The following is a 25,197-nucleotide window of genomic DNA, read 5'->3' on the forward strand; positions in this document are numbered from 1 at the left end:
AAATTTTGACATTACAGAAAGGGAAGTTAAAGGGGCAATAGATAAACTCAAAGTTAAGAAAGCGACTGGATTTGACAACTTGTCTAATGAATTGCTAAAACAGCCTGGTTTGTTCCCAGTGCTTTATAATTTGTTGTTTACTTGCTTTGAGCAGGGCTTGGTCCCCTCAGACTGGCATAAATCTGTAATCAAACCTATTCCAAAGTCACAAGGTTCAGACCCTCGAGTGCCGATGAACTACAGAGGAATAAGTCTCCTTAGTTGTGTATACAAATTGTATACCAGTATTCTTAATGAGAGGTTGACTTGCTACCTGGAATCCCTTAACCTACTGGCCGACGAACAGAACGGGTTTAGAAAGAAAAGAGCCTGTATAGATCACATTTATTCTCTTATCACCATAGCAAATGCTAGAAAACAAGAGGGAAAGTCGACCTTTGCTTGTTTCATAGACTTTCAGAAAGCTTTTGACTGTGTTAATCGAGATTTACTTGGCTATATGTTATTAAAAATGGGGATTGACGGTAAATTTTATGACTCAGTTAAGGCTATTTATAAAAATCCAACTTCTTGTGTTCAAGTAAATGACCACTTAACTGACTGGTTCCCGACACCTTACGGCGTGAAACAGGGTGATGTTCTGTCTCCCACATTATTTGCCATATACATTAATGATTTAGTAAATGAAGTTAAAGAGGCAGATGTGGGCATTAATGTGGGAGACTTGAAACTTTGTATTCTGTTGTATGCAGACGACATTGTACTATTAGCCGAAAAGGAATCAGATCTTCAGAAAATGTTGAATATTGTTCATGCTTGGTGCAACAAAATGAGACTGATGATAAATTGTGATAAAACTCAAGTTATGCATTTTAGATCACGTACCCATGCATTATCAGACGCTAAATTCTGTTTTGGCAATACAGTTCTTTCTTTTGCTAAAAAGTACAAATATCTTGGATTTAATGTAGATGAACATCTCACATTTGACGAAGGGATCAAATCACTGTCTGAATCTGCAGGTCGAGCTCTCGGCGCTGTTATAAATAAAGTGAAGGCGTGTCGTGATCTTGGTTATAAGACCTACACTGAGCTGTACAGATCTTGTGTTTGTCCTGTATTGGATTATGGCGCTGGGGTTTGGGGTTACTGTAAACAAACCCATAGTGAAAAAATTCAATGCAGAGCTCTAAGGTTCTTTCTAGGTGTTCACAAAAACACCCCTAAGCTTGCTCTGTACGGGGACATGGGTTGGGAACCATGTGAAGTGAGGCATGTTTGTGACATGGTACGGTTATGGAATAGGTTTATCAACATGTCTGACACAAGACTGTCCAAACACATCTTTAAATGGGACCTGTCTAATAGATACATTTGGAGTGTGCAGATGGAGAACATTTTTGGTGATGCTGATCTCCAATTTATTTTTAGAAACAAGTTAAGATGTAACGTTGGAGAAATTAAAAAAGTTTACTTTGAAAAATATAAACTTAAATGGTTAAATGACGTCTTGTTTAAGCCAAAGTTGAGAACTTATATTTTGATTAAAAATAATTTTGGTCCTGAGCCCTATGTGACCATGAACCTATCCAGAGGTCAGAGGTCAGTCTGTGCTCAGCTGAGGTCCGGGACTCTGCCCCTGGCACTGGAGACGGGACGATTTCACTCGGTCCCAGAGGAGGAGCGGACTTGTTGTTTGTGTCAGTTAAATGATATTGAAAATGAATTACATTTTGTGTTTTATTGTCCTTTGTATTATGAACCGAGAAGGCAATTATTTTGTAAACTGTCTGATGTTGCTGTACATTTGTTTGAAATCTCCGATGAGGAAAGGCTTAAGTTCTTGTTCAAGTATCAGCCATTTCATTTGTCTAAGTTTTTGTTAAGCGCTTGGCTTACGCGGAAGAGGACACTCTTTGTTTAATGTTTTTCCGACGTCTGCCTGCATTTTTGTGTCTTATAAGCCCATGCGGGCTGGGCACCTTTGGGTGCAAGACACCAAATAAGAAATAAACTAAACTAAACTAAACTGTGGACCCGGAAGTGGAGCTGTGACGTCACCACTAAACAAACGTTTACTTAGCTCATTTAAGCTTTTCTGAAATGGAAATTTAAAAAGATGATGAAGAAGTTGGATGGTTTTCCAGTGGATCTGTGGCAGCTGTAATTAGCCGCTTGTCTACGTTTGTTCACGTTTGGATTGGAGAAATCGCCCACGCTTTTCCAGCATGTCTGAAACAGCTTTAAAATTCCATATGATTGATTTACCGATTCGAATGTGACTTGAGTTGACGACCGATCCCACATTACGAGAGTGGAGCTGTTGCGACTGCCTTAGCCGAGACTCTGGAAGACTGGACGCTTAAAAAACCTTGCGTAGTGTGTCCCCAGCTTTAGACACGTGAGTGCGATCGCTGAATCACCATGACCTTAACAAAACATGACATTTATACATGACATGAGCTTTATATGCTAATCAGTAAATTATACATATGACCACGAGTACATCATGCTTTGCCTACAGTGGCCTCGCCCGTACAGAAGGCTGCAGCGATGGATAGAAATGGACTGCGTAGTGAAAACCGGCACTTTTGAGTAATTTTATTCCCTGAAGGTTTTTTGCATATACCACAATATTTGAATAGTCTAATTTCCATCTGTCTGTTCCTGCTACAAACTCATTTGTCGGGAGACTGCTGGCCCGAGCAGAGATATGCTCTCAGATAACCTTGCACTAGAGAAAATGGGACGATGGGTTCAAAGGGACATGTTGTGATATTCTCTTAAAAAACAAACTTTGCATGTGTCTGATCTTCCCAGTGCTCAAATTGCCTTAACTACAACTGTTAGCGTCATGAGGTTATGGGTGAGTGGTTGATGTAAAAGCACTCTGAGACCGTCTTTCTTTTCTTTTCACTGTAATACTTTTTTTTACAACTTTTTGACCTTTCAGTGACCTAGTGGCTGCTGGCAAGGTTAGCTTAGCTTACCTTTACTTACCATCCTGGTGGCCCCTAAGGATCAACTGTTTTTAGGATTTTTGGTAGGTTTTCACTTCTGATCGAACTGTCTCCATGGTTACGCAAACATTTCATTCCGAAAACCTACTTTAAATCCTAAAAAACTTGAACAAACTTGATCCAGAAGCATCATAGGAAAGTAAAGGCACTTAGCTAACCACTAATACAGCCGCTTCGCCGAGGGGGAAAACAGAATCTTTAGGGAAAAACATTTTCTGGTGGAATATGAACTTATTTATCACATACAAATAAAGTCAAGTCGTAGCTAGCGTTAGCATTAGCACGATGCTAACATGTAGCATCATGTTAGCATTCTCCGTTATTTATGTATTTATGGGCTGTTGAGCAACTTTGCTTCTCTCCAGGTCTTTGTATCTTTATTTAGTAGAAATCTATATCAATAATTCAGCATTTGTTAAAGTAGTTTTTGAATAATTAGAGAAAGATTTTTCTCCAAATTGTTTTCCCCCTCAACTGTTTTCAAACATGACCATACATGGGCGATTTCAGAGATGCCGTCTGTACCTATACATTTGTTAAGTGTGACGTCACGACCTCCGCTGCTGGGTCCTAGCATACCAGCTAATATGCAAGACAAAAAAACATTAAAAACACTTTAATATTACAATCAATATTTCTGAAACTCAACAGAGAGTTACTGAACAGACATATTTATCAGGCCCATTAGCCAAAAATGCTGAACCTACTGCTATAAAAGTACCAAAATCGGTACTTCCGGGTTAGCGAGATAAATGCTAACGGCGCAGCAGCTACGCTAACCCCGGAAGTAGCAACTTTAGCAAATATTACTTTTTTAGCAGTAGGTACAGCATTTTTGGCTAATGAGTCTGAGAAATAAGTAGGTTCAGTAACTCTCCGCTGAGTTTCAGAAATATTTTTTTCTCGCATATTTGCCGGTCTGCTCGTACCCAGAAGCGGAAGTCGTGGCGTTTACACTACGCAAAATGAGGAGAGAGAGAAATTTCAAAAGTAAACAATCCAAATTCCACCCCCTCCCCACCTGATTGGACCTGACAGGCCGGTTCACAGGAAAGCTCGCCTCATTGGTCAAAGTGATGGCACCGGGCATTCTGATTAACTGCTGAGATCAGCAAAGGGAGGGACTTTATGAAAAATGTAATCATTTAGTATCACTTAAATTACAGGCCCAGGCGGTCACTTATACTCAATCTATAACATTCGTAAGACATTTAAACTTACAGACTATCACTTTAACACGGTACGTTCCATTCAATTTAAACACAAATTGCAAGTCTTTTTCAGCAAATTCTATCAAGCCTTTTTATTCAGTAGTAGTAGATTGGACTCGAATGTACTCCAAAGAGAGTAAAATGCACTCATTTTGAATTACTTTGTGTATGAATTGTGCTATATAAATGCCGTAACATGTCCCCTTTAACCTCCTAATAAAAACTGCCTTCTTTCTATCAAAGAAAGTTGATTACACTGCAAGTCACACATCACCGTCCAAGCTTCCTCTGGTGGGTTATCTTCCAGTTAGCCGCCATGCAAGCCTTGTTTATCAGTTGGCGACAGCTAGCACACGTAGCATGTTAATATCGAAATGAGCAGAAACGACATGCCGCAGCCAGGGCTTCATCATATTCCCATTAGAAGACAGTCGTACAAATGCGAAAACATGGCAGAGAAATAAACAAACGGCGAATGGTGATTTGCGGAGTGCAGTACGCGGGGCTTATGGTGGGAGAAAGAGCGCAGCAAATGAGAACAATCACAGAGAGGGGAAAAATGTCTCCCGGAGTGAAGTGGTGCACAGGGAGGTGATTACGGCCACGGTGGGAGAGCGGCGGAGAGGTGAGGGGCCGGGCTGGGGGAGGAAACTTACTAATGACCAGGGTGAGCGAGCGCCCAGTCGGAGGTGATTTGATTTAAACAGTGAGCAGTCAGAAAACAAAAAATGGACCCAGGCTATAGGAGTGTGTTAGGTTGGTGGATACACTGTATGTTCTAAGTCTAAGTAAGGTTTTGTTCTTAATGTGATGTACCTGTTCTGTCATGATTTGGCTAAAAAGGTAAGAAAAGACAGGTATAGTGCCTATAGTACAGTGCATGTACGTAATTGGACATACCGCCTTTGCTATGCCTGATCCCGTCAAGACCTCGGAAGCTCAGCAGCGAAGGGCCTGGTCTGTACTTGGATGGGAGACGGTTTGGGAACACCAGGAAGCCTGGCGAATGCAGTGTGGGTGTGAGACAGTGGTTGGTGGTGGCTGATGTGCGCAGACTGGTTTCCTCGCTTATCATCACCGAGCATAGAGTGAATGAATAATGCACGAAATTGTAAAGCGGCTTTGAGCGTCTGGAAAAGCGCTATATAAGACTAAAGCATTATTATTATTATGATTATTAAATGGGGGGAAAATAAATAGCTGGCCTGGTGTCGCCTCGGGGTCCCCCCAGAACAGCTGGAGGAGGTGTGTGTGGACCGGGAAGTCTGGGCATCTCTGCAGAAGCAGCTGCCTCCGCGACCCGGCCCCGGATAAAGTGAAAAAAACTGATGGATGGATATAAAAATGGCCAAATACTTTTTGACACAACAAATACATAATGGATAGAGCCAAGTTTGAATTTATGATTTTGTTTTGTTATGGTATTAGAGACAAAGATTTGCTCACAGGGGATTTTAGAAATCTGGTCCACTTTTTGAATGAACTTTTACCACAGAAAACACATTTTGCCTTGTTGTTTTGGGGGGTTCAAAACTCAATCAATCAGGCAAGAGTAAGGTGTCTGCCGGCGCCAGAGTAGAGAAGTTGTTGTTGCAAGAGTCATAAAATTTTGTTGTAAGTGCAATAAAGAACTCAACTTGAGAAAATATAGTTTTGTAACAAGTGGAATTTCAAAGTTCATACACAGAGGAAATGACAGTATTCTGAGGACGGCAGTGTTTAGGAAGTTGAGAGCTGAACAACGGCATCGAGGATGTTGGATTCTGTGGCTGGATACGGCATGGGACATGGATGAATACAATCACAACCTCCAAACTGATCCCTGCTTGAAAACTGCATGCCCTCACCTTCCGTGTGCATAGTTTTTTGAGTCACATGTCTCATGGGACATGGTCTGACATAACACAAATGGACATGGACAAGCACGACCATGTTTCCAAAGAAGTGAGTTGGTAAGAAAGTTTCTAACAAAGTCCTAACTTCTGATGATTCCACATGAATGCACTTTCCCTCTGCCTCGACATCTACAGTATATATCTCTAAAGCACGTCAAGGACACCCCCCCACACACACCCCACAAACCCCCCAGGTGTGACAGCAACGGACATCTCCTATCGCAAACAGTGTAAGCTATAGTCACGGTCACACCGTACAAAAACAGAGTCTCCCCAAAGATCCCAAATGGATGTGTCAGCAAAATGTCAACAACCCCCCTGGTATAGCAAACACGACGCAAACAACTCGAGGAGCCTGAGCCAGCTGTCCACAGAAAAGTCAGGCAAAGGAGTTGGCGAAGACAAGAAAAAGGGCAGTGTTACGGATTTTAATTTACTGGGAGTCCGATCCTTGGCATTGGTTCATTTGAAAGGTCCATTAATACTGTAGGTCCTGGAAATCTGCGGAGGCCAGTTGGTCTGCGAGAGCGGAGCAAAGAGCGAAGATACCGCCTCCTGACCCTTTTTAAGAACATGCACCATTTTAGCTTCACAATTCAAATGAATGGGGCGGAATGGCTAATATAAGTGGGACTAGCCTGAACCACACCCACTTCTTTTCTGTGTGAAAGAAGGTGGATCTGGACATACATTGTAAACAAGTGACTGATTGGCGGCTAAGGCTGAACCAATCACAACCGTCACAGAGAATTGACTCTGTGCATTAAGCTAATGGTAACCTCAACGCCCAGAAAACAACATCCGGTTTTGCTCGGGTCTCAACTCGGCCCTGGGAGAAGTAATACTGAAGTTGCTATGATGATAAAAGGGCTTGGGATGTTTGTTTTTTTGCCCCTTTGCCTCATGGATCAGTGATAGCAGGGAACTTTTCTAAGGTATGTTGTTGTTTTTGTACAACAGGTCAAATGCTAACGTTAGCTCTGCTGCTAGCTATGTCTAAACTTTAAGCTGCTGGTTTATTTGTGCGTCTTTCTAATTATAAAAGTGCTTATCAGGCGAGTTATCCTTTAAAATCCACTGTTTATCTGCTCACGTTGCAACAAGTGCAAACCTGGCTCTGAAAAGACTGGTCCTTATTGTAAACATGCTGCTTAGCTTCACCTCTTTTTATTATTGTCACTGGATAAAGTCAGAGCGGACACGTGTCTCGATTGCGTTACAGTGGCACTCAAAATGTGTGTATTTAATCATATTCTTATGTAGCAAGTACCTGCTGAACTAATGAATGAGACAGTGCTTTTATTTTGAAGCCTGAAGTCGTTTTTTGGGCGGCGAGTTAACCGTTAGCTTAATGCACAGAGTCAATTGACAAGGTTACGTCACTTGCTGCACCGCTATGTTGTAGTTCAATCAACAGTGACATGTGCAGAAGTTATTAGCAAAAACTAATCCTGGATGAAGTAGTTGAGGATTTTGCCTCCGCGTTCTCGTGAGTCTATTTTTAGTTCATATTTTGTGAATTGCCCCCCTGGAACCGCCACCTTAACGTGGTTTAGGGGTTTGAGCACCCGAATGATCCTGGAGCTCTGTTGTCGGGGGCTTCGTGCCCCTGGTAGGGTCTTCCATGGCAAACAGGTCCTAGGTGACGGTTCAGAAGCCCCTTATGAGAGACCAACAGGCCTGGTCAGAACCATGAGGCCGTCCTTCTGTGGACCCACCACCTGCAAGGAGGAGCCATAGGGGCTGGTGCAATGTGATTTGGGAAGCTCCAACAGCTGCCCCCGTGACCCAGCAACGGACAAGTGGAAGAAGATGGATGGATGGATGGATTTTCGTCACGTCCGCTAATTGCTGATTGGTTTATTTCATATTGAATGGAGGAACCCGGATGAACCGTGCATACTGGAATTGGACACAGGGGACTGGACGGTCTGCAATCTTGGCCCGTCTGCTCAGGGACTCCCATCAGCCCTGGGTCTCTTTAGCCTGTCCGTCCATGGGAGTGGATCTCTCCTTCTGTGGTTCTCCCCGAGGTTTCTCCGGTTTCCCCCTGGGTTTTTGAGTTTTTCCTTGCCATCCTTGATTGATTTCACTGACAATCTGTGCACGTTGGGCCCGCCCGTTCAAACTGCTCCAATCACTCCGTTACCAGACTAACTTCCCTGTGTGGAATAGTATGGCAGCCTGGCAACAATGGGACGCCACAGGAGTCAACACTTTGGGGTCATTTATCAAGGGCGGCGCTAAACAGCAAGTGGTGGCAACAAAATAAAAGACAGCTCTTTTTACAAATGAGATCTGTTCCAGCAGTTCGTCCGAAAGAGCTGTTTAAAAAATCGGATTTGATTATGAACGTCGCGCCACTGCAGAGAGAGAGACCAGAGCGGTGTCGAGAGGCAGTTCAGCACAAAGTCAATGAGTATTTAAATGAGTGGCTACTTGACCTCTGCGGCGCTTTCCAACACTCATTCACCAAAAAACACTTGAGAGAGATTTCAGACCGGGGGAAATAAAAGGATAGAGATGATTACAGAGAAACAAACACATGCTTTAATCGTTGCAGCGTTGTGCGGGTCTTCGGTTCGGATTAGGGGACTATTTTGTTGTTGACACAGAGTCCTCTTTGACTTTGTGTCAGGTTTCGGAGAGTGGGCGGGCTGAATGAAATTATAACATGGATTAAAGTGCATTTTGCAAAACATCAGCCCTTTGCCTTCCTCACGTCGACTGGTTCATCAAAGAGACTAACTTTATGATGAGCTTAGTGGAGATAATAGGCAGGAAAAGTCAATGAAAGCCTGATTTTCTACTCTACCTAACTACAACCTGTATATCCCATCCCTTCATCACGAGGAAGTCACCCCCTTCTTGAATAAACCTCCGATCTTTCAGTGCAGTAATTCCCAAGCAACATTCAGCAAACACACCCACTTTATGGATTATTTTTAATGCTACAGGAAGCAGTAGCAACATTAGCACTGGCATAAAACCCCCAGTCATTTTACGGACAGCTAATCGATGAGGGGAAATGAGACGAAATCTATAGAAGTGCACGGTATCCAGCGGCTGAGGGGCGGTATAGGGATGTCAATATTCCGCCCGGGGACCGCGCTCTCTCACGGATTACACCGGTCTTAAATCAGCGGCGTCTGCTGGGCCCTCGGCTGGAGATTCACAGTCCTAAACAAGCCATATCAGGATGCTTCAAAGACCGCAGGACATGCAAAAGTGGGAAAACATTTTCAGTTTGGAAGGGAACAGTTTTGGGAATGTAGAAAATTCCTGGGACGCTGATAGCCTGGCTTTGAGAGAGCTTTGAAGCGCCATCAGCCACTTGAAATACTCGACTTTTCTCTTCGTGAATGGTCAAATTTTCCAAGAGAAATAATAACGAAATAAAAGATCTACACAACTTTGTAGCTCCCAAGCTCACCGATGCTCACCGAGTGACGTTTCGGACCATAGCCCTTCTTCAGACAATGTATTGTTTGAAGGGACTCCCATCGGCCCTGGGTCTCTATAGCCTGTCCGTCCATGGGAGTGGATCTCTCCTTCTGTGGTTCTCCCCGAGATTTCTCCGTTTTCTCCCTGGGTTTTTGAGTTTTTCCTTGCCGTGCTGGAGAGTCCAAGGACAGGGGCTAATGGGAGTCCCTGATTTTAACATTAATGTTAAAATCAATGTATTGTCTGAAGAAAGGCTAAGGCCCGAAACGTCACTCGGTGAGCATTAAAAAAGCTTGGGAGCTACAAAGTTGTGCGGATCTTTTATTTCTTTATTATTTCTCATTCCTTGATCCTACACACTGACTTAGACCTGTGGATGTGCGTGCCTTTACCCATAGATTTTCCAAAAGAACAGTGGCCTACAGGTACATTTACTTGGTGTGTTCAGTGCTGCCCACACAGTGACTCCTCCTCGGGAGTGCAGCCATGTTTAGAGCCGCCCTCCTGGGCCTGTTTTCACACACAGCCTCAGGAGCTCGGGAGTTTCCCGCTGTTCGAAGCTGCTCTGAGCTGGGTTTGTGGTGACCACTCACGGCTGGCTTTTGATACCCACGCATCGCTGGGAAATTACTCAAAATGTAATCTAATTGTGATTTCAATAAAGGTCGATCACGATAATCGCGTGGTGCGTTTTAATCGAGGAGAATTGGCCAGTCCTGTCGCATTCTGGAAAAAAACATGGACTTCTAACAGTGAATTGTAAGTTTCATCATTTCATCTTCATCTTTTTTACTAATAAATGCACTGTTAACTCGTATTTCATTGTGTACATATTAAGTTGTTAGCGTTTTGAGGCTTAACATTCTTTAAACATTCCACTTTTTTTTTGCGTCTCCTTTGCAGATATTTGTGTGTTGTTGTGAGTGGATGTTGTACTGTCAGGCTAGAAGTGTGGAGCCTGTTTTTGCTGCTGAGTTCACTGCAGTTTTCAGTTTGGCCCCAGCATCTGTTTACTTGCTGGTCCAGGAAAGACCACATTTATAATAATAGTAATAGTAGTAATAATAGTAAACACTGACGTGGAAGCCGGCGATAGGGCGACACATGACACCACATTCAGTATGGACATCAAAATCTATAAATTAGGTGCACAAGGTTCACAGGGATTGAAAAAGTAGCAGCCAATGTTTACTATAGTCTGGAAATTACGGTAATAAAGTAAACAGCTTGGGCTGAAAAACGACCTCTTGGTCTCCGCATTGGTATTTTGTGTTTTATAATATGTTCCTATTATGTTTTACACAGGCGCAAACGCTCGGAGGAGTTCGACCCAACAGATGTATCTGCTGCTTTATCCGCTTGGTGATAAAGGTACCAAGAGTTGATGAAGATGGTTTATTTTCTGCATCTGAAATAAGGTTTGAGCTTTAAAATGAGCCCTCCCTGAGCCTCCTACTTCTCCAGGAAGCCTACAAAGAGAAAAGGGCTCAGCAATGTCTATAAATATAACTCAAAAAAGAGTTTGCCCTAAGTTTAATACAAAATGTCCTGATCTGGACCTCCACAAACATTTCTGAGATGTATCGGATTCTTCCACTAATTCAGCTGTTTTATTTCAGCATTTTCTCAAACGCTAATGTGAAAGTCTGCACTGAACGTCCCAAATTTGATTACAAAACATAAATCGCGGTCGTTAAACAAATGGCTTTGAATGATTTCTGATCACATTAAGCAATAATACGGCAAAGTCTCTCTGTGTCTCTTGTCTCTTTCCATCCTTCTGTCTCTCCCTCTCCTCGTCAACTTCTTTTCTGCCAATTACCCCGTGCGGAGTCGGTAACAAGCAGAATCCCTAACAGTCAACAAACATAAGTGTGCCTGCGCCGTGGAGGAGAAACTGTCTCGCCTGCTATATTTGTCCCAATGTGACACAGCCTGTATTTTCCAAAGGAGGTTAGACAAATTGCAGAGATCCGGGCCGAGATGGTGCGATGATGTCTGTGACTGCGCATGGGGGAATTATTCACCACCGGCTCATGTGGAAAGCTGCAGTTCAGATGGTTTCAAATTAACAAATGAGAGGATGTGAAGAAGAAATGATAAGTATGTTTATCCAAGGCCTTGTTGACGTCGGGAAAACACATATGGAGTGCATGTTAGAAGGCCTGTCTTCATTCTGCATGGATCTCAAAGCAAAGCGCCCTCTGCTGGATTGGTTGGATCGGCTCAACGAAAAGAGCCGGTTCTTTTGGCTGCCAAATGGCTCCTCTTTTTGCATCTGTACAGTTCATATTTTAGACAAATGTAGTAGAGATATTGGCTGCTCCCCAAAGCTTAGGTACCTCGCCTTGCCTTGCTCAAAAGTGGGCGTGGTCAGGTATCTACATCATCACTCGCCGCCCAAGTGCTGTTCCAAATGTTCAAGTCATCTGGAGGCATGTGTCCTCCCTTTGCTTAGCATGTGGCTAATTTACCAAAGACACATCACTGCCTTGCTCCAGCCAATGTTCCAGCCATGTCCTAATGTGTAGAATGAGCCCAGACCTGTTCACCACAACTGCCTCTAAAATCCAGCTCTGTCACTCAAAAAGTTACTTCAGGTCCGAAGTGCACGAGCTTAATATAGAAGCTGCAGTTACACGTATGACCAGACGTGGCAGTAGTTAGTATAAAATGGCAAACTTGCATCTAGCCCCTTTAAAGGTACACTGCGTAACATTTTGGACTATACTGTTGCCATCAGAACAAAACATGCTCCTAATGACCAGCTCGACACAGAAAATGCTATTTTTGCAGTGAGTAATCAAAGAATGGATTTGGATGAGGATCTAGCTTGGTTAAATCTAAAATTCTGCTGTCTTTAGTCACATCGCCATGGAGACGAGCTGGAGACGCACCCACTCCCGCTAAAGTTACACAGTCATGTCTTAGGAGAGCTGAGGCGCTCACAGCAAAGGCACATGTTTGTTTGTAGGTATTTTTCAATGATGAAAATATCTGTTGTAAAATAAATGCTTTTATTTCAACATTATTTATTGGATAAAATGTTACGCGGTGTGGCTTTAATGTACTTAAATTTCACTTCACAAAAAATACAAGCTTTGACTTGTTTAGATTTGGTCAAATAATGAATTTCAGGTTTTTAGTCAATAATAGAAAACTAAATTCATGATGTTTTGTAAATTTGAAATGTATATATATATATATATATATATATATATATATATATATATATATATATATATTTTTTTTTTTTTTTTTTTTTTTTATTTGTCCTTTATTTATCCAGGAGAAAACTCATTGAGATTAAAAATCTCTTTTTCAAGAGTGTCCTGGCCAAACATACAAGGAAATGTCACTGCTTCCTGGAGCAAAGGACTTAATCTGTTTCATGGGCATTGAATTTAATTAACATCAGGCACTTGGACATTTTTATTTCTAAAGTTTTAGTCCTCCTTTTCGAGTTCTAGTTTGGATGTTCAGATAGGTTTCATCTTTGACTGCTTTTTATTTATTTGTAGTTGGTAAAAATATAATTACTTCCACTCCACCAGCACCAGAATCCCCCTCCTCTGGATGAAACACAACTTCCTTTAGCCCTGAGGTGTGTTCCATCAGCAGCTCTTTTTGGACCAAGGCAGGACACTCACCTTGGACTGGAAGGAAGTGAGTTTAAAGGTACTGCCCTCAACACCAAGGGAAAGTACCTTTGCTTTGGGAAACAGCCACTGATCCATTCAGTTACTCCTGCACTAAACTACAACTATACAATAGCCTGTCTGTGTCTGTGTTGTTTTCTGTTGTCTAAGTTGTCTGTGGGAGGTAGTTTCTTATCGCTCACACTCACACTTTCATAGCTGGTATTACTTTTTATTCATGTCCTTCTATTCTATTCTTCTATTTACAGTCAAAATCCGGTGTTAGTGTCTCCCAGTGGGACCCCGGTCGCTCTGCCGCCTGTGTCAGCTCCAGTCAGGTCTGTGAGCTGCAGCCTCGTGCTGAGAATGGAGCAGGCACAGGCTCCAGACATCACTAAAGTCCAAAACTTTAGCCAAGATTCCTGCACCGCTGCTTTCGTAATGGGCTCACATAGAGGAAATACCCTGTGTGTGACCGTATTGTTTACTTTTGACTCTGTATCCAGCGTAATTCTAGCAATAAAACAGAAAGCAGGATGTTTACCTTGATGTTCAGTAACAACATCAAGTCACAGCGCCCTCTAGTGGGGCTGTACAAAAGGAATGAACCAACCCTTGAGACAGCCAGCCCAGGTCTCCTCGTAATGATGTTTATAATAATCACAGCACTCCATTCGCTTTCCATAGAAGTCTGCCCTTCTTCACTTTGCCATCTGTCAAAGCTGTAACGATGCCAAAATGTGCGTTCAATTAATTCGTAAACAGTCGTGATAAAAGTGTTTACGAGGACTCTAAACGTGTAGGAGGATCTATAATATATACCATAAACATTTCATAATTCTGTAGCTTGTACAATGGACTCAGCATAGACGGGAGCAACGTTAACGTGACTGAGAAGGTTAGCGCCCCCTTTGGGTAAATTAAAATGAATGGGCAGAGGTATTTCAAGAGTTGTATGTATTTGTTCAAAATGAAAAGGAGGCAAAGGAGGAAATGTGATGTTTCAGATGATTCATTGAGAAGACCTGCTTGGTCAGCCAGATGCTCCTCCTTTCTGTTCAAAAGAAGAACCATCTGGGCAGCCAATTTCTCAATTTTACCAGTATTGGTCACCACACGCATTCAAAACATAAAGACGGCCACTGATCCACTGTTTCTTCTGCTCTTTGGTCTGTTTTAAGTAAGAAACAGTGTATTGGCAGACATTAGTGTTTATACTGAAAAGGCTTCCTGCAGCTTGTTCCTGCGTCATATCCGGCATTGACCTAATTGGTCGATGCCTCCTCCCGAAGAGTTCGCTCGTAGCCACACAGCTCCAATGCTAACAGTCTGGCCCTCATTAGTACGAGATTACTAAAATGTTTCTAACAAAAGCCAGCCTGGTCCCTTTAAAGCAGTACTAAGTAACTCTTGCCCCTAGAGGCCATAAGCGCAACTGCAGGTGTCGTAGCAAGGTACGATTTTTTTAACGTATAAATTGTCTTGGAGAGTAAATACTACGCTGACAGAAAAGACGAAGGGAGAGAGGGATATTGTACATCCAGTTATACAACGGAAATCATTTTTTTCACTCAATAAATACTGTTTAAAGTGAAGTTAGCCCGCAGTTAGCTTTGCCCGTTAGCATGTTCGCTTCTCCTTCTTGATTCTATTAGTGTGTATTGGTGGCTCCGGTCCGGTGGCAGTCAAGTTGCAAACATGGTTTTCTGGCCAGAGACACCAGGGGGAGATGAAAGACCCTCCAATCATCCCATCAACTTGTATTACCCCCACAGGGACTACGGAGAGGATTTATTATGGTAAACACGTCACTTAGTACTGCTTTAAGAATGATCCAAATGTTCTTGACCGTTTTAAAACCCATCGACCACATTTAAAACCTGCTTGAAAATCATTCATGTGCGTGTAAGAGTGTCCCCTAAGCTGAACCTCACGTGTTACAGTAAACGTGTTATAAAATCAAAGAGCCATTCTTTTATAATGGAACTGACTCCACCATTGTTCTGTGGAGAGAATCCAGATAAAACGTCCGTTGGCACAAATAAACGTCCGCATTCGTAGCAGTGGGCACCTTTAAGATTTCCATACTATAAAACAACCAGTGAGGGACCAGGGCATCCCCAAACCAGGTGATACTGTTTACTATCGCAAAATATCCACGCCTCCGGGTTGTAAAACGAATAAAAAAATCTCTATCTGTGACTTGAAGCGCTTAAAGCCCCCATAAACGTTTTGCTTAAAGTGAAAAAGACAAACAATGCATCAAGGAGCGTAGCAGCAGATTCATGCAGGCAGTATTTGCAGAGCTTGTTGTCATGGAAACTAATCAATCAGTGAATATGAGCTGTACTAAACATGGTCTTATATGTTATTTTATTCCCCGTCACGGCTTCAAAACGGACGAGATCAGCCGAAAGAACAAGTCGGCGAAGGAAGCCGTGTGATTGGCCGACGGGGCGGTGGGAGCGGTGGACTCACTTTGCATGCAGAGTCCGTCGGTGCAGTTCTGCGATTGGAGCACCAGGCCGTCGCAGTCCCGCCCTCCGTTCTTGGGGGCGGGGTTAGCGCACTCCCTCCTCCTCCACTGGGTGCACTCGGTCCCGCAGGCCGACCACTTGCTCCAGTCCGTCCACTCGCCGTCCACTGTGGGAGAGAGCGAGATGGTGAAGTCAAAGTCTCAGGCAAAAACTTGGATCTGAATCTGCTCTTGGAAACTGGATCAAGCCTCGTTTGTAACACAAGAAGACTTTAATTAAGAGGCCAAAGTTTCGCTCTCCATCCAAAGAGCCTCCTCATGTTACATTATGGTGACCGTCGCCCATATGTAGACTAGAGGAGTGAAAGAGGCCATATATGCAAGTTTGACCCTCAGCAGATAAAGAGGACTCAGGTTCCAGCTGTTGGACATAGAGCCGTTCACAGGATGCCCCAGACATGTGTGACCCGTTCATGTATAATAACATTATAATTACACAAAATGATCCTTTAGTTTACTGGAGTTTTGTTCATACCTTGTTAATAAATTCATTTTAGTCCTATTCCCCATTCTTTTGTATTGTGTTGCACCCAGAGCACATGGCTACTTAAAGGAATAGGCCACCATTTTTACATACTGAGATATGTTCTTACCTTAGCTTTGACGAGTTCTTTAGGACCTGTCTGGTCTTCACCCGTGCCTTCAGTCACGTAAACACAGCGCAGACGGCGTTAGCATTTAGCCTCTCCCCCTCTCCACTATAGCTCCAAAACAGGTCAAGAAAGAAGCTACCAAGCTCTTCCACGTTTTCCCTATTTAAATATGGTTACGTAAAGTGTTACACTACAAAGTATAATTACACAAAATTAAACAATGTGGATTTTCTAAGCGGATAAAAGGGGGAACTATATTGTAAGGCGTAATAATACCAGGAGTAGTTCGAAATCCGCGCAGTAATCTTCACTTTACTGCGCAGTAATCTTCACTTTACTGTGCGGATGCCAAATTACTCCTGGTATTATTACGCCTTACAATATAGTCCCCCCTTTTATCCGCTTAGAAAATCCACATTGTTTAATTTTGTGTAATTATACTTTGTAGTGTAACACTTCACGTAACCATATTTAAATAGGGAAAACGTGGAAGAGCTTGGTAGCTTCTATCTTGACCAGTTTTGGAGCTATAGTGGAGAGGGGGAGAGGCTAAATGCTAACGCCGTCTGCGCTGTGTTTACGTGACTGAAGGCACGGGTGAAGACCAGACAGGTCCTAAAGAACTCGTCAAAGCTAAGGTAAGAACATATCTCAGTATGTAAAAACGGTGGCCTATTCCTTTAAGACATTGAGGCCGCGTTGTTTGGGGGATTTAGCTGTAGAGTGCCAACAATCCAGACCATTTTTCATGATATTTGTAGCACCACAGCGTTTTCTGTGTTATAGCTATGGACGTTTGAAAGGTGAGACTCTAAGCTCTCTGTAGGTGAAAACAGTTTAATTCTACCTGCCTCGGTTCCTGAGAAATCTAAGCTAAACAGAGGCAAGTTTGGATCAAAATCACATATTTTTTTTCTAGAAATGGAGATAAGGTTTTATGAAACGCTCTCCTTTCTGATTAACTCCTCTCTCCTCCTCCCTGGAACGGACGCTAACGTTATGTGAAATATTTCTGTATCAAGTAAATTTTGAAGGACAACATTGTCTTGAAACACCACGTGTTATCGATCGCTTGGTTCTCGGATTGAAGACTTTAACAGGATGTTTCTCAGCCGTCCTTGGACCGATTTGAACCATTTAAAAACTCAGAGAAACTTTGAAATCTCAATTGTTTCGATCTGCACATGTGAAGCTGCTCTGCTCTGTCAAACGTGCTCCAGAGAAGTGTCAGGTTTACAGCTTTAACTGCGCAACACCACGCCCCCTCAGACTAACACCACGCCCCCTCAGACTAACACCACGCCCCCTCAGACTAACACCACACCCCCTCAGACTAACACCATGCCCCCTCAGACTAAAAAAAATAAAAGAAACGCAATAACATATATGAAATGTCCAGATCGTGACTTTTCACAAGTTTTTGATCCTCATTTATTTCACAGAGCTACACATAAGGTGTATTAGAGTGTCTAGTTTCGTAATTAGTTAGACTCAGTGTGTTAATATATAAAACAAAAGGACGTACTTTAGCTCCCAATTACAGCCGTCAGAGCGCTTCTGTTTGCAAATTTGATATTGGGAAGAGGTCAGACATCTATTGCAATGTGATTTTTTAAGAGTCCTTTTGTTAATATTATGCATTTATTTCCATTTCATTCATATTGAGCTCCGACTTTGGTCCAATGTTTTAATTTATTCATGTGAAGACAATTAAGCTAACACTGTCCATTGTCTTCTCCCCTTTAGTTTGGATCTAATTGGCGGCACAAGTTGATTGTATTTTTTATTATTGTCTACCAGACAGGCCACGCCCTCGTCTATGTCAGTTCACCAAACTGTGTTCCCTCAATGGTTTTATGAAAGAAATATTAAATATATAAGTGTCCCGATTCTTACCTGTGCAGAGTGTGGTGCAGTCCAGCTTCTGTATGGCCTGTCCCACGCAGGGCAGGCCTCCGTTCAGGGGGGCGGGGTTAGTGCAGCTGCGAGTGCGCTTCTGGAAGCCCCGCCCACATCGACTGCTGCACGCCGACCACTCTGTCCACGTGGACCAGCCGCCGTTCACTGGGGAGACAAGACATCACAGCGTAAGAATGGCATCTGTCATATGGTACATTGTGTTTTCAGATTGGACATTGTTTAATTGGACAGCCAGTTCCCATTCTTCCTTACAAAAGTCTCCCAGTCCTGAGAGGTTTCTGGGCTCTTTTGAGGTCCATCCACTGATTTTCAGAGATGTTTGGGCCAAGAGACTGTGACGGAACGTTTTCCAGCCTGCGCCTCTACACTCACAGTCATTCATCCTGACCTATTGTACATGTTTTAAGAGGTAGGTGAAACTCCAACAACCTCCAAAACTAAAAGAGGCCGGGGAGCTGTTAATAAACTGGATTTGGTTGGTTGCTTTGCTAGGAATTCAGCTCAAATATTAAATATATATACTGTATTATTGCAGACTTACATTAACAACCGTAGGCCTCCTTAAGATAAACTTTATATAATAAACCTCATATTTACATCTTTATGTACTTACAACACTTCTACAATTATTTTATTATCATAAATTTTTTTGGTGAAAATTACAGTGTGTACAAACATATTAAGGTGGTTCCATTGCGAAATAAAGGCCGGATGTGCGTGATAAGAAGCCATGATAAGAAGCTTCCGAATTGGTCTGTCAGTTAGGAAGTAGTTAGGGAAAGGAACCTCAATGCTAACTATCATAGCCACTTTAGCCTCTGGTGGCGGCTGGTACCTATGGTGGTAACTATTTTTTTTTTTTTTTTATTGACCTTTATTTTACCAGGATAGTCCCACTGAGAGATTAAGAATATCTCTAAGAATATCTCAGGATTAAGAATAAGAATAGCTCTCTCTCCCCCTCTCTCTCTCTCTCTCTCCCCCTCTCTCTCTCCATCTCCCTCTCTCTCTCCCTCCCTCTCTCTCTGACTCCTTCTCCCTCTCTCCCTCCATCTCCCCCTCTCTGACTCATTCTCTTTCCCTCTCTCCCTCCCTCTCTCTCCCCCCCTCTCTCTCCCCCCTCTCTCTCTCTCTCTCCCTCCCTCCCCTCCATCTCCCTCTCTCTCTCTCTCTCCCTCTCTCTCCCCCCTCTCTCTCTCTCCCTCCCCCCCTCGCTCTCTCCATCTCCCTCTCTCTCTCTCTCCCTCTCTCTCTCTCCCTCTCCCTCCCTCCATCTCCCCCCTCTCTCTCCCTCCCCCCCTCTCTCCCTCTCTCTCTCCCTCCCCCCTCTCTCCCTCTCTCTCTCTCTCTCTCTCAGTGCAGTTGTTCTGAGAAAACTTGAACACTCCATCCCCTTGGCATTTGTAAAACACTTTACTGAATTTATCAAAACAAACAGTTCAATTAAATGCTACTGCGTATTAAAACCACAAGTCTGTCCGCTGAGAAATGCAGCCGCCTCGCACCGCTGACTCCACCATGTGTCTTCTGCTGTTTACAGACATCAGCACAAAGCCCGCATGGAAAACACTGTCGTACAGATTGTTTGAATTTTGCATTTCTGAAACAAGGACCGGGAAAGCGAAACAGAACTTTTAGGCAGAAATCAGAAACTAAGAAGAGCATCTGTCCAACTGTTTCAATCAAATTCTAGTAAATTCTGAAAGCTGTGTGTGTTACTGGCTGTTTATCATTTGTGAGGATCCTCGGCGTCTCGACCACACGGCGCTCCCTCGCAGCTCCACTCCTCCGTTTGGCTCATTTACCCAGGATGCACCTGTGGATCCTCCGCTGCCTCAGAGAGATTGATATTACCCATAATGCACTGCAGCCTTTTTTTTTTTTTTTAAATCAAATCAAATTATAGCCTAACTAGTTCTAACAGCAACTAATCCTTAACCTTTCATGGGGTCAACTGTCAGATCTCTATGCAGTTAGTGAACGAGAGCTTCCGAGCTATTTGTCCAATTCGACCGTCCTTATCCAGGGGAAGGGGAAGTGACATCACCAACAGCTGTTCTTCTTCTTTAAAGTTATTGGTGGAGTGCAGGCCAAACAAAAGCACATGTCGCCCCCTACTGTCCAACAACAATAGTGTCCAAACCAAGACATTTAAGGCGAAAAAAAAAAGAAAAATCCAAATTGGCGGCGCAGTGGCTGATGGGATGGCCCATAGCTCCTAGTCACCGGTTAGCACGGTGGCGATTCCCACCTGGACGGGGCCTTTCTGTGTGGAGTTGGGTGTGGAGTTGGCATGTTCTCCCCGTGTCTGCGTAGGTTTCCTCCGGGTTCTCCGGTTTCCCCTACCACTAAAAACATGTACATTAGATTCCCCTCTGGGGCCAGGACTCCCCTACTTAATATATGTAAATAACAGGACTTTAGCTCCCAATTACAGCTCTTGAACCTGTTTCTATCAGAGTTCTGATTCTGAAGGCTGCATGGCTCCATCTCCCTCTCTCTTTCTCTCCCTTTCTCTCTCTCTCCCCCTCCCCCCTCTCTCTCTGACTCCTTCTCTCTCTCTCCCTCTCTCTCTCTCTGACTCCCCCTCTATCTCTCTCCCTCCCTCCATCTCCCTCCCTCTCTCTCTCTCTCTCCATCTCCCTTTCTCTCTTTCTCCCTCCCTCTCTCTCTGACTCCTTCTCTCTCTCCCTCTCTCCCTCCATCTCCCTCTCTCTCTGACTCCTTCTCTCTCTCTCTCCCTCTCCCCCTCCCTTTCTCTCTCACTCTCCCTCTCTCTCTCCATCTCCCTCTCTCTCTGACTCCTTCTCTCTCTCTCTCTCTCTCCCTCCCTCTCTCTCTCCCTTTCTCTCTCCCTCTCTCCCTCCATCTCCCTTTCTCTCTCTCTCTCCCTCTCTCTGACCCTCTCTCTCCCTCCCTTTCTCTCTTCCTCTCTCTCCCTCCCTCCCTTTCTCGCTCTCTCCCTCTCTCCCTCCATCTCCCCCTCTCTCTCTCCCTCCATCTCCCTCCCTTTCTCTCTCTCTCCCTCTCTCCCTCCATCTCCCCCTCTCTCTCTCCCTCCATCTCCCTCCCTTTCTCTCTCTCTCTCCCTCCATCTCTCTCTCCCTCCCTCCCTTTCTCTCTCTCTCTCCCTCCATCTCCCTCTCTCTCTCCCCCTCTGTTTCCCTCTCTCTCTCCCTCCCTCTCTCTCTGACTCCTTCTCCCTCTCTCCCTCCCTCCATCTCCCCCTCTCTGACTCATTCTCTCTCCCTCCCTCTCCCCCCTCCCCTCTCTCTCTCCCCCCTCAGGTTCAAGAGCTGTAATTGGGAGCTAAAGTCCTGTTATTTACATATATTAAGTAGCCATGTGCTCCGGGCGTGACACAATAGAACTGGGAATAGGACTAAAATGGCATGTGTCTGTCACTGTGAGGGTTATACTGTGATACATGGGGGCTTAAAATGCTGAGAATTACTTGATGTTTTTGTCCCAACTTCAGGTCTTTCTCCTATTAACGAAGCACAACTCCACTTAACATTGACCAAACACGTATTTCGGACGTGTGGAATTGGAGTAAGATACATTTTGGGAAGAATGGGCCTTTAAGTCATGTAAATCCCATGTAAATCTAAGGACAAAGTGATTCAGTGCAATAATTAAACACCTTCCTGACACAACACTCAGCTTTACATTCAGAGAAAATGGCTGTGGATTTAACAGACTGGTCCTGACGAAACCCTCCCCCCCCCCCGCTCCCCTCGCCTCATCCTGCCCACTGTTCTCCTCCGTGCCGCCGCCGCTGATGTTGTGATGTTATTTTATTTTTCCGATGAGCTTCTCCTCGCTGCAGCGTGAGGCGCGGCCGTCGCTGAGTGGAGAAGATTGGACTGCAGATTGAACATTCTATTTCAGCGAGGATACATCAGTGTCAGAGCGCTCCACCTCAGCCCGGCCGCACACTCACACGTGCACACTCACACGTGCACACTCACTCACACGTGCACACTCACTCACACGTGCACGCTCACACTGGCTTGGACTGAGTCTTCCTCCATGTACGGACTCCTTCAGTGTCGTATGCACAGCTCCTGGATTCGAACCTGGAGCTGAGGCCTGTCTCACATCTTCAGGAAGTTTAGCACAGAGTAAAACTGAAAAGCAACCTCACCGTGTTTAGTCCTGACTCTGGGAGCTGTAGGAGAGCGCTCCCTCAGGTTGACATATGGCTTTAACACGTCAGGGATGTACTAAGGTGCTCGACCGTGAAGAGAAAATGTCAGAGACCCGAGCACTGGACTAATTATGGTAATATTAGTGACCTTTCGTGAGAACGAGGGACGTCGGAAGTCGGCAGCCCAAGTTTCGAGAAAATTGGTGATTTTCACTTTTTTTGCTGAGTTGTTCAGTTGAAGCCATGAAGAAGCCTCTCCATGTTTGTGCTGCAGTATTGGTATATTTAAAAGCGTAAACTTTCAGGTTGTTTTGTTGAGAACTGTCAAATTCATTTTTATAAAACCCGACAAGCACAGGCGCTACATCTTCCACAGGGCAAAAGGAAACAAGAACAATTTTATTTTCGATATCGTGGAGCAAAACTACGGAATGAGTATGAAGAGTTTGTGACAACAGCAAAAACAGCCTAAAAAATCTATTGCTCACTAAATATAAGTCTTGATACTTGATCCAAATATTAATCATGCATTTTTTTTTTTTTTTAAACAGTTCACAGTTTTAAATTCGTGATAAAAATATTATACTACGTGATGATCTACGTCACCTTAACGTGGTGGAGGGGTTTGAGCACCTGAATGATCCTGGAGCTCTGTTGTCGGGGCTTCGTGCCCCTGGTGGGGTCTCCCTGCGATCCAGCAAAATTGCACTGAACGTTATTTATAGGGGAATTATCGAGTCAGAGAAAAACAGGGTCAAAACAGACATGGCGGCTGATGTGAGTATGAAGAAGTGAAAGATCATCCATCTGACGTCCCCTCACCGTCTCCCACCCAGGTCCAAACCATCTGACTTTCTGAGAGGATACAGTTTGGTGACGCGACGGCAAACGAATATTACAAGTCCGATTGGAACGTGAATGACGAGGTGTAAGACGTGCGACGGAATGACAGATGCCAATTCTCTCCGTCCCCGGCGTTCAAAGCTTTGTGATTTCCCCAGTGGTCTCCTCCGCTCAGGGCGAGATGAGGCCGGCGCAGACCAGGTTATAGAAGGAAGGCGGCAAAAAAATTACGTCGGGCGCGTGGGCGAAAATTTGAGGCCCGGGCGACGAGTCACGTACGGTCGATCAGGCTCTGTGCGGAAAACTCGATGAGGTAAACATTCCAGAACACGAAGCGATATCGCACTTACAGACGAATGAAGCGAATGTTTTGTTACGACTGCTTTGTGTGAGCTTTCAAATGAGCATGTCGTGCGTTAAAGATGTCGTCTTACAATGTGGCGTCTGTACTTAAAGGGATATTTCAGGATTTTTGACATAGGGCCTCATTTCCTATAGTTATCCAGAGTGTTGATGATTTCTGGAGATATTTTTTTTTTGTAATTCATGCAGTTCTTATATTTGAAGAGTTTCGTGGCGCTAGGCTAGGGCTAGGCTAGCGCATTTCTATGGTATCAGCTAGCCTGCATTAAAAACAGACTGACTCGCTCCACAGAGCACCTGAGGCAAATCACTTATAACACCAGACTAACCATATAAATGTCTGTGTCGATAGAGTAATTTTTGGAATATAACTGACCTTGCATCACATGAATGATCGCATTTTGAGGGACTATTTTCTAGCAGATCACTCCACCGCCGCTTAGCTTATACAACTTTATTTTAAATGCAAAATGGTTAAAATTATTCTATCGACACAGACATTTATATGGTTAGTCTGGTGTTATAAGTGATTTGCCTCAGGTGCACTGTGGAGCGGGTCAGACTGTTTTTAATGCAGGCTAGCTGATACCATAGAAATGCACTAGCCTTGTTCCACGTAACTCTCCAAATATAAGAACTGCATGAATTACAAAAAAAATATCTCCAGAAATCAGCAACACTCTGGATAACTAGGAAATGAGGCCCTATGTCAAAAATCCTGAAATATTCCTTTAAAGGGACTAGATGGAAGTTAGTCATTTAATGCTCACTACTGCCACCTCAGGTCTTATGCATAACTGCACCTTCTATATTAAGCTCGTGCATGACGGCACTTCGGACCCGAATTAACAACTTTTTCAGTGACAGTGCAGGATTTTTGAGGCAGTTGCGGTCAGGGGCGGACTGGGACTGAAAAACGGCCCTGGACTCTGACCGGCCTGGCCCAAATTAGCGTAAACGCAACACTTCTTGACTGAAGAGCAACAGTGTAATGCCTGATTTGAAAGCTAAGACCTACAAAAGTGATTGAAACTTTTTGTCACATCGCCGCATTTTTGTTATGTTTTTTTGTTGCTTTTTCATACCTTTTTTTGTGTGTTTACGTCACATTTTTTGTCACTTTTTGTGTGTTTTTGTGTGTGTGTATGTGTTGTGTATTCGTCACTGTCTTGTGTTTTTTGTTATGTTATTATGGCTATTTTGTTGTTTTTTTCGTTGCTTTTTCGTTGTTTTTCATAGCTTTTTATCATTGCTTTTTTGTCACGTTTTTTGTTGCTTTTCCGGTACATTTTTGTTCCGTTTTCATCCTCGTCGCTATTTTGAAGCTTTTCTTTTAAGCTTTTAGATGTAGGTAAAGCTTGGTTAAGGCGGGGGACAAGAGGAGAAAATTGAGAGGGCGGACTGGCCCTAGAGCCGGTGGCCCTTCTGTGCTCTTCCAGAATGGACATATGGCCAGTCCGCCCCGGGTTGTGGTGAACAGGTCTGAGCTCATTCTACACATTAGGTCGGGGTGGTGAGCACACATGCAGCTCTTGGTCAATCAGAGTGCAGCTCTTTGCATAATAATTGGTACAAATTTCCCAT

General features: G+C 43.8%; 1 protein-coding gene and 1 long non-coding RNA gene across 3 annotated transcripts in view; one reads left to right on the forward strand and one right to left on the reverse strand.

Annotated features, from left to right (window-relative positions):
- The window catches only part of LOC306960777, a 590,186-nt gene that overhangs the window by 346,659 nt on the left and 218,330 nt on the right, over window positions 1–25,197 (forward strand). The gene's annotated exons all lie outside the window — the stretch shown is intronic.
- Window positions 1–25,197, reverse strand: part of LOC306959830 (netrin receptor UNC5C-like) — a 529,449-nt gene that overhangs the window by 73,378 nt on the left and 430,874 nt on the right. For both annotated transcript variants that reach the window (XM_079552054.1, XM_079552055.1), the window contains exons 6-7: window positions 18,234–18,401; window positions 15,687–15,851 (exon numbers count right to left, since the gene is read on the reverse strand). In XM_079552054.1, coding sequence (XP_079408180.1) covers window positions 15,687–15,851; window positions 18,234–18,401 — 333 coding nt within the window. The remainder of the gene's footprint in view (window positions 1–15,686; window positions 15,852–18,233; window positions 18,402–25,197) is intronic.

Source organism: Gobius niger (genome assembly GCF_951799975.1).
Source record: "Gobius niger genome assembly, chromosome: 1".
Lineage (NCBI taxonomy): Eukaryota > Metazoa > Chordata > Actinopteri > Gobiiformes > Gobiidae > Gobius > Gobius niger.